This window comes from Poecilia latipinna, unplaced genomic scaffold (genome assembly GCF_001443285.1).
Source record: "Poecilia latipinna isolate Pla-1442-1.1 unplaced genomic scaffold, P_latipinna-1.0 Scaffold841, whole genome shotgun sequence".
Lineage (NCBI taxonomy): Eukaryota > Metazoa > Chordata > Actinopteri > Cyprinodontiformes > Poeciliidae > Poecilia > Poecilia latipinna.
The window spans coordinates 123027-132956 of record NW_015113457.1 but is presented as its reverse complement, the minus strand read 5'-3'; the positions used below and the strand labels follow the sequence as shown (position 1 = coordinate 132956).

Here is a 9930-nt window from a genome sequence, read left to right as displayed (position 1 = left end):
AACGTTTACATATCCCTTCAAAATAAGATACAGATGCGCCACAAAAACAAACATTTTACTTTCGTGAAAATTTTAACTCACGATAACGACTAACAGAGCCTGAGCTTGTTTCTCTGCACCGAGACGGTCCCATCTGGGAGTGATGAGACAATGACACCCGAAGTGTTGCTTATATCCACAGCCTGCTGGGTCTCTAGTGCGAAGCAGTTTGAAGCTTCATTGCCTCTTTAGCTGCCGGTCACCGCATGTTACTCAGCGCGGCTTAATGTGGGACTCACCTACCGGTCCGGGATAAATCCATCCTCCTGTCTCTTCTCTGGACCTTTTCCCCTTTGCAAAGAAACTTTCCAAAGACATCTGATCTGTTTCTTACTCATTTTGCTGCTTGTGGGCTCAGTGTTGGCGCGAAAGTAACTGAGAGAATCCGGTTAAAGGATTTTCAAAATAAAAGATCCTCCAGACTCAAATAATACATAAAACGGAAATATTTAATTATTTCTTGCGCGGCCCGGTACCAATTGGTCCACGGACCGGGGGTTGGGGACCACTGCTCTAGATTCGTTAGCCAATATACAGGAGTGGGCACACTAGTAGCAGAGCTCCATTTTTGGTTAGCATTAAGTTACTTTAAAAACGTTTAGCACACTTAGCTTACTCTAAATGCATTTTTCTGTTTAAGTTCTATAAAGCGCTAGTCTACTTGGTTGCTTTGTGAATTGTCAGTTGAATAAAGTTCAAGATTTGTGTTTTAGTTAAAGGATGTTAAAATTCTTGAAATAATTTGACATTTATGTTCATGCCCTTATTTTGAAGGGGTGAAGACGACGCAGCAGTTCCGTTCCCCCTTCGCCACCAAATACTTTGACACAAGAAACAAAATAAAACACAGACAGCAAGATCTAAACATAAATATAATATAGAAAGGCATTAAAGAACATTTAAATTATGTCAAAATTAAACTGGTGCTCAAGTGTTGTGGTCTTTAACAGGCAAATATAAATTTTTAATAGAAGTTAGCGCTTTACCATTAGCTTAAGCGTAATGCCTTGCTGGTGTAATATTTCACCATTAGCTTCTATAAAATGGTAAAGCACAAGCTTACGGTACTAAAAGGTTTAGTTAGCAGTGCCCACCACTGTATTTATATTTTATATAGACTTATAGATAGCATTGTATTGGATTTGTGGATCCCAAACACTGAAGATATCTGCTCCATACATCTTAACAGACATCAGGCTCAGCTGCTCTGTGTCAGAGCTACAGTTCTGTCATGAAGCTGACCCAGAATCTCAGATTCCCCTTTGAGCCTCAACAGGTGAATAAGCCAAACTGAAGACAGATTAGGGTGAAACTTTAAGTCAGACTTTAATGATGAATGAAACAAAAATAGACGTTAGACAACATTAGAAACTGCACAGTGATCCATTTACGTCGACCTTTGACCCCCGACGCCTTCAGGGTCACGACTTTTGTGCCAGCAGCGTGCTGAGTTTGATCTTCCCGTCCATGGAGGCGGTGAGGCAGGTGCCGCAGTCGACGGCGGAGCACCAGTCCACCGTCACCACCGGGGCCTTGTGTCCGCCCAGCGACAGCACCCGATCCAGCGCCGGCTCCCCATTGGTCAGCTGGAAGAGGAGGAGCAGAGAGTCAGAGAGCGAACATCAGGAGTTCCTCAGGGTTCCACTCTGAGCTCACCTTCAGTTAAAAACACAGCATGTTCTACAGATAATGAAACTAAAACATAAAACCACTTTTGTTTCACACCTGCCACTGATTCGACCCTTCAGACCTTCAGCTAGGCTATCGCTTACAAAGAGGCTACAAAGGAGCAAAAGGGCTGAGGATGAGGAAGACGATGAAGGGTACGCACTCGGTAGATGAGTCCTCCGGAGCTGGAACAGGTCAGGACGTGTTGGCCCTCAGAGTCGAAGGCAAACAGCCGTCCTCTGGGAACCTGGACCTGGAACACAGATCATATCCAGTTTGTGGATCTTTGGTTTAATCCGGTCGTCATGACGACGGGTTCGGTCTGGATCCTTTGTGACTGAGTCAGATGAGACTCACCTGTTTGTAGCCGCTGTACCCCGACAGGACGAAGGGGCCGGTGGCGTCCTGAGGCAGGACCTGCTCCGACTGCTTCACCCCACAGCGGTGGATGTTCCACTGGATGAACTGAACACAAACGCCGATTTCAGCCCAGCGCTGGAACCAGCAGAACGACTCGACCCGCTGCTCTCACTCACCTTCCTGTCCTCCCCGACGCTGAAAACCGTGTTTTCATCGTAGCTGAACTCCACGCTGTAAACCTCTCCGTCATGAGCCCTCCAGCTCATGGCGCTCTCGTAGCGCTGCATGTCTACAGCGGGAGCAGATGCACCAATCAGTTCCACCCAAACATGACTACAGGCAGCTGACGGAGTCAGCAACACCAACCAAAGAGCCTGATGACGCCGTCAGCAGCTCCCGTCACCAGCAGGTTCCCGTTGTGGTTGAAGGCGGTGCAGTTGATGGCGACTGGTTCTGGTTCTAGAGAGAACTGGAGCTGGGAGACGGACAGGATGAAGTTATTAACATGAAATCCTTTTCAAAGGTTAAATGTTCTCCAATGCAACAGAAAACATGCTGGATCTCAGTTAAAACAACATTTTAATTCATGATGTAAACGGTTCTGTGCCAACTGCCTGACCCCTAATATGTTGCTAAGCTAGTTAACTCCCCACCTGCTGTTTGACGGTCTTGGTGTCCCAGAGCAGCAGCTGACCGGACACCGGGATGGGAAGCCGAGGAACAGAATCAACACTTCCAGAGCGGCTGAGAGCCGCAGCTGAGCAGACGAACGACGAGCCGCTGGGGCTGCAGGCTAACGACAAAATACTGACAGACAAAACCAGTTAGCTAAATAAATTCACTCCTCTGGTCAAAGGCTGAGGGTTAGCATCTGCATCATTTGGTCCTCTTTAGTTGACATTTTTGACATAAAGTAAATACGTTTTATTTCTATTGACTAGTGGAGCAGTTAGCTGCTAAAAAGCTAGCTAGCATGTTGTTAGCCTACATTCAGAAATGGCTACTGATTTATGACATGGTCCCAGAAATTCATGGAAAACTAATTTTGTTTGAAGCCGAATTAAGTTTTTGACGGATTCCAAAGGAAATATTAAACTCTTTAGCTGCTTCATGCTAACCGCTTAGCTAGGTGCTAACTTTCCATATCAATCTGCTGTTCTGATGTATTAATAATATAATCTGGATTATTGGTGAATAAAAGTTTAATATGAAATCTTTTCTCACTGCTTTTTAAACTTCATAGCAATAAAAAATATAATCTGCAAATTGTCTGGTTGTAGCATTTAGCAGCTAATACGTTTGCTGGTTGCTAATGTCTCTCATCCATTCGTACAGCATTTATGTTCTTATGGCTCTGATCCAGTTATACATTAATATTTATTATGAAATCTGCTCAAACTTGTCTGTGAGGGTCAAATAAATATCCTTAAAGGCTAATTGCTTTACTGCTGGTGGTTTACCGTGGATGAGTTTCATCGATGTTCATCTCATAGAGATTCTTCTTGGCTTCTGTGTCGTAGAGTCGCACCGTCCCAACGCCGCTGCCTAATAACAGCTGACCACGCAAACATTCAGTCACCAGAGTTAGCCGTCGTCCTGTGCTAACGTACCGATCCATCCTGTGGGCCGGTTTTAAAGTCTTACCAGTCTGTCTGGTTTGGTGGCCCACTCCAGGGACAGCAGAGGAGACTTGGACATGATGGTGGCTTTGGTCTGCATCATGGGGTTGAAGGACCAAACCTTCAGAGAGAGGAGAGTTTCTCACAGTGAGTTTGATTTTTCAGAGGTTAGAAAATGGTAAAATAAAAATAAACGAACCTTTATGACGCCGTCTACGTCCAAACTGGCAACCCGGCGCCCAGAGCTGTCGACCCTGCAGACAGGCAGCAGGTTTGAGTTCAGGTTTACAGTCTGACGGCGTTCAGGTGTGACTCTGTACCTGCAGTGCATGATGGAGGAGTGATGCTCGCCGTACTCCTCCTGGCTCAGTTTGATGAAGGGCTGCTCCACCTGCAGGCCGCCGTCCTCCCTGCCGGAGGAGTCCGGCGGCTCCACCGCGCTCTTGGCTGCGGTCGCATCCACGTCGTCCGCTCTGCTCTCTGCAGCCTGAGGGAAACGTAAAGCTGAGCTGGAGCTCCTCGGACTCAGAGCGTTGACCAGGTGAGGCGCACCTGAGGGGCCGGCCTGGAGAACAGCTCCTTCCTCTCCTTCTCGTGCTCCTGGATCCTCCTGTGTCGGCTGCTGTGGTTCAAGGCCTGAGGCTGGGAACTGGGAGGCTCGCTGGACGAAGACTGGCAGGAAGCGGCTTTTACCTCCTTAGACTGGGACGACTCCTTAGACTTTACAGCCTGAAAATAATCAGAGGTTTTAATTATAAGTAATGGGGGGAAAAATCTGTGTTTTGGTCAGTTGGAACCACACTAACAAAATAAAAACAATAAACACATTTTGAAACCTGCATTTTATCAGCTGTTAAAAATTCTTCAAGTATTTAGACTTTTATATTCATGCTCTTATTTTGAAGATGCAGCAGTTCCATTTCCTCTCCTCATGTTCCCCACTTTTTTCCCCAATAACTTTATTTAAAAAAAGAAACATACAGGAACAAAATAAAAGACAGACAGAAGGGAAAACACATAAACCCAAATACAACACATAAGGGCATAAATAGAGAAATTATACTAAAGACAAAATTAAATTAATGACTGAGGGTTGTAGTCTTTCAGTTAGCACTTTACTGTTAGCTTCAACTTAATACTGTATTGGTGTAGCGCTTCAGCATTAGCTCCTGCTAAATACTGTGCTGTTATTGTGCTTTAGCATTAGCTTCCATTAAATATGCTGTTTGTTGTAGCGCTTTAGCATTAATGGACCAAATGTTCACGATTAGTGCTTTAGGGTTAGCACAGCTAACCTTTTAGTTAGCACTGCCCAAGATGTACCAAAGGACTAACTCAGGTTCCAGGACAGTCGATCATTCAGCCAAACATAAACTGGGCTGATTCTGCTCACTGTTCAAAACAATAAATGGGTAAAACCAACAGTCCAGGATCCTCTGCTGTCACCTGATTGGCTGATGAAACCTCTGCTGTCCCCTGATTGGCTGATCAAACCCATGCTGTCACCTGATTGGCTGGCAGCTCCTTCCTGCCCAGCGCTGCCTGGCTCGGGGACCCTGATGTGGGCGGCGCCTTCATCGGGGCCCGTTTGGCCTGCGGCAGCAGCGTGGAGAAGAAGTTCCTGGAGGGCGTGGCGGCGGCGCTGACGACTCGCTGACTCGACACCAAGTCCCTGCAACACACAAGAGTTCAACAAACACAGATGAACTGGTTCAAACCGAGTCCAAACTGAACTGATTCCACGGTAAAAGATTCACCTTATTTTACAGAAACACCTACAAATGTTTTTTTTGGTCTTAATGACGTTGGATGGGATTTTAAAATCATATTTTTATCTTTATAAAAATGTTATTTAATACATTTTCTCTAATAGCTCATTGATCGATGTATTTATAGTAAAACTGATGGATTCCAACGACCTGCAGAGACTTTAATGATAATAATAATAAAAACCAAAAACAAGTGGATGAGGACTGGAAGTGTTGCATTCTGGGAGCAGAGTGGATCTTCCTCGGTTCTGGACGGTTCACTCCGAAGACTCAGACCCGTCAGAAACACAGTTTATTCAGGCTGCATGTGTTTCCTGCTTATATCTCAAAGTGTTTATGGAGCAGGAGTTGTTGTGCTCTTCAGATTTTCCTTTCCTTCACAGAAACTGATCTTTACTGCAAACCGATTTCTACAAACGGGTCACGGACAAAGGAAACAATTCATCAGGTGAATTGTTTATTTTTCAACATCGTCACAGAACACAGTTTAAACAGCAACAGCAGTAATAAATGAGCATCAACAGCAAATCAGGTCAAAACATATAAATAAATGTTTATAACACACAGAACTGATCAACTGCATGAAGAAAATCCACCAAAGTGTCTCAGTTTTAAATGACGAGTTATAAAGACATGAATAAATAAACAGCATCTGAGACACAAACATGATCTGCAGACACCAGCTTAGCTTTAGGACTCCCACCGTCTTTATTTCCCATACAAACACCTTTTCATGAACAGTTTCCAAACTGAAATATTAATCTTTACTCAGATGGTCTCAGCTCGGTTTAATGGTTGCCATGCCAACAATAAATGTAACAGAAAACAACTTCTGCTGCCATTTTGATGTGAACGATTTCATGTCAATGCATTCTGGCGTGTAAACATAAGCTAGCGCCGCTGCACTCTGAGTCAGAACGGACAGAAAGTTCTTCACAACATGGCGGATGATCGTCGAGGCTACATAAATGTAGCTAGCAGCTAGCTGAAGGAGAGCACAGCTAGCAAACGGCCAAAATCATAAACATTCAGTGAGGACAAATCAGAGAGGTTCAATTTAAAAAACTATTGGACAATTAAAAAGGTTCTGATTGAAATAAAACCAGATACAAGTCTGTTTAAAACCTAATGAGCTAGAATGTTCTACAGGAGCTAACGAATGCTAAAGCTATTTTGGTTAGATGACAAAAATTTTACTAAAATTAGTAATTATTACTAAGGGTATAACTAGTGCTAACATTAACACCAAAGCTTAATGCTAATAACGTTAGCACAAAGGCAAAATGCTAAATGCAGTACAACCAAAACCAATAGTTTAAAACTTTGAAGTTAAATTCTGATAACATTAGCAATGAAGCAAAGTGCTAACATTAGCAATGAAGCAAAGTGCTAACATTAGCAATGTAACACTGGATGTGAAAACAATAGCACTGAAGCTAATTCCTAACACCAAACAAAATAAACTGTTAACATTTATTTTAACAGTTAAAATATATTGACTGTTGAAATCAATATAAAGCTAAGGGCTAACAACATTAGCAGCAAAGCTAAGTGCTGAAAAGTATTGCGTAGATCAGTACCTCAGATCTAAAGAAACCTTTAGCACTTTGTTCTTTTCCAGAACAGCTCTAGCTCGATGCCATGTGTGTTTTTCTGTATTTTCTGACGTGTTTTAAGTCTCTTTAACAAACTTCAAAACAACCAAAATCCACTTACAGCCCACAGTGAGTAAATGAAGTCATGTGACAGTAATATATGATACACATTAGCATGAAAGCTAAGCAACATTAGCTCAATTGCAAAATGCTAACAAAATGATATCAACCAAAATTAGCACTGCACAAAATGCTAAAGCATTAGCAATACTTTAGCACTACTAGTAAAAGCTACCAGTGTTCACAAGAAGGCTAAATGCTAACCAAATACAGAATATATGAATAAATTTAAAACAATTGCATTAAACATTAAACCTAACAAACTAGTGATGAAGATGAAAGCTTCTGCATTAGCAGGAAACTAAATGCTGCAATTAGCAATTAGCTTCAATTAGCACTGATGGTAAAAGGTGTCAGCATTAATAATAAAACCAGACATTAAATGTAAATATTAAACTTAAATCTTTAAAACAATAGCACTGAGTCTTAATTCTAACTGTATTAATTTTAAATGATTAAAAAATTAGCCCTGAAGCTAAATCCTGAGAACATTAGCATTGAATAATTACCTTCTAAAGTTAGAAGGTAATTAAAGGCAGAACTGATGATGAAGCTAAAACGATTAGCACTGAAGCTAACAGCCACAAAACCAAAAACCCAACACTAAAATGCTAACAAACATTAGCATTGAAGCTAAAAACGACCAATATTAGCAATGAAGCAACAGCAACAACAACAACTAGCTTAACTTAATGTCCAGACAACACATTTGATAAAGTAGATGTAACATGTAAAAGCAGTAACATCTATAAATGTCAGATACGTATCCATGGCAACCACTTTGGGTCAGTAAAATCTGTCCTGTTAGCCGTTTCTCAGCTCTGGTAACAAAATATCACTGGATTATTATAGTGAATGTCTTAAATTATGACTAAAAACAGGCAGAAAGGCACTAATCAATGCTTCGGTCAGTCATCAGTAAAGAGAGATGTTAGAGGCTCACAGCTCAGTGTCTCCCAGCCGGTCCATGTTCTGGACGTACAGCGGCAGCTTGTGCTGCACCGCCTCGTCTCCGTCCTTCTGGTCCCGGCTCTCAGTCTGCAGGGCGAACAGCTGGAGAAACACGCAAAAAGACTGTCAGAATAATAAAACACAACATCATTCTGCAAACATCAGCTGAAGCGTAACCGCAGAGACGAAACTGCTGATGAAAAAGTAAAGAACTGAGGCTGCTAAGGCCTAGTCAAAGTCCAGCCCTGATTGAAATGCTGCTCAGAAACCTCAATGAACTGAAGCAGCGCTGGGAATGAAAGCAGATCAAACCCAGGCAGAGACAGAGAGATCAACCTGATCCACTGGATCTCAGGCTGCCTACAGACTCAGAAACACTTCCTCTTCTCACCACTTGGCGGAGCTGTTCGTTCTCCTCAGCCAGACTCGTCATCCTCTGGACCTCGGCGTCGAAGCTCAGCAGCACCGGCTGAGGTGGAGCTCAGTTAAGGAACCAACAGATTCACCTGCAAAATGTGACTCACTTATTAATAAAGCAGCATGTTGGTTCGGCTGAATAAAGTAAAATCTAATCTGGTTTCTTTCCAAGAAAAGTGGCTTTTTTCCCAGTTATTCATTCCGTGAGTTGTACGATGGGCCAGGCTATGAAACTGTTGTGTAATTACAAGAATAAAGTTTTAATATTAGTAGAATAAAGATTTTACCAGAATAATACCTTAAAATTATAAGAAATAAATTGTTTTAAAAAGAAAAACATTACACTCTGATCCGTTTGATTTACGGTTATTTGCACTATTATACCGTTTCCAATATGTTGGTAATTCCTGGAATAAATTATCGTCCAGCAGAAATGATTATCGTGACCGGTCCGGCCCGAATTCACATTCAAAATAAATAAAAGTGGCTAAACATGCTGGTAAAGCAAGATGGCCGCCCTGGGTGCTCTGACTTCAGACTATTGGAAAAAAAAAATCCAGATTTTCCAAAAATTAAATGTTTTTCTATTCACCAGGTCAGTTGACTGAGAACAAATTCTCATTTTCACATCGACAGGAAGTGACCAAACAGGAAGTGACCAATGTTCCAAAAACATTGAAACAAAAGACAAAAATTAGATGAATCGGTCAGATCGACTAATCGCCTCGTTCAGCCAGTTTTTCTGCAGCTGAGGCTTCCTGTGAAGGATATGCATGCACTGGAACAGGACCGACAGGAAGTTGTGCAGCGACACCAGGAAGGTGTCGGCCCACTGGCGGGAGAAATACGCTCCGAAGGCCGGGTTCTGCTCCGGGGTCGGGATGAAGGGCAGGATGAACCAGTCGCGCCACTCGGCCTGACCCTGAAGCTCCAGCGCCTGCTTCTGGAAGAACTCCTGCGTCTTCTCCAGGTTTCCTTTCTGCACGGGTCAGAAACGAGTCAGAAACGAGTCAGAAACGGGTCAGAAAAGGGTCAGAAACGAGTCAGAAAAGGGTCAGAAACGAGTTAGAAACGAGTCATAAACGAGTCAGAAACGGGTCAGAAACGAGTCAGAAACAGGTCAGAAACGGGTCAGAAACGAGTCAGAAACGAGTCAGAAACGGGTCAGAAACGGGTCAGAAACGAGTCAGAAACGAGTCAGAAACGAGTCAGAAACAGGTCAGAAACGGGTCAGAAAAGGGTCAGAAACGACTGGGAAACGGGTCGGAAACGGGTCAGAAACAAGTCAGAAACCAGTTAGAAACGGGTCAGAAACAAGTCAGAAACGAGTCAGAAAAGGGTCAGAAACGAGTCAGAAACGAGTCAGAAACGAGTCAGAAACGAGTCAGAAAC

General features: G+C 43.0%; 1 protein-coding gene across 3 annotated transcripts in view; it reads right to left on the bottom strand.

The window, feature by feature from the left end:
• Positions 1–1340: 1340 nt before the first annotated feature.
• wdr91 (WD repeat domain 91) overlaps positions 1341–9930 on the bottom strand; it is a 15869-nt gene continuing 7279 nt past the window's right edge. Inside the window, exons 4-18 of one of the 3 annotated variants that reach the window (XM_015047715.1) lie at positions 9310–9517; positions 8513–8595; positions 8114–8223; positions 5193–5358; positions 4239–4415; positions 4007–4176; positions 3886–3940; positions 3712–3807; positions 3528–3622; positions 2721–2874; positions 2434–2542; positions 2244–2356; positions 2065–2172; positions 1871–1960; positions 1341–1625 (exon numbers count right to left, since the gene is read on the bottom strand). In XM_015047715.1, the coding sequence (XP_014903201.1) occupies positions 1461–1625; positions 1871–1960; positions 2065–2172; positions 2244–2356; positions 2434–2542; positions 2721–2874; positions 3528–3622; positions 3712–3807; positions 3886–3940; positions 4007–4176; positions 4239–4415; positions 5193–5358; positions 8114–8223; positions 8513–8595; positions 9310–9517 (1899 nt within the window). In that variant the 3' untranslated portion in view covers positions 1341–1460. Of the gene's footprint in view, positions 1626–1870; positions 1961–2064; positions 2173–2243; positions 2357–2433; positions 2543–2720; positions 2875–3527; positions 3623–3711; positions 3808–3885; positions 3941–4006; positions 4181–4238; positions 4416–5192; positions 5359–8113; positions 8224–8512; positions 8596–9309; positions 9518–9930 lie in introns of all 3 variants that reach the window. The other 2 variants (XM_015047716.1, XM_015047714.1) reach the window with 2 other exon arrangements.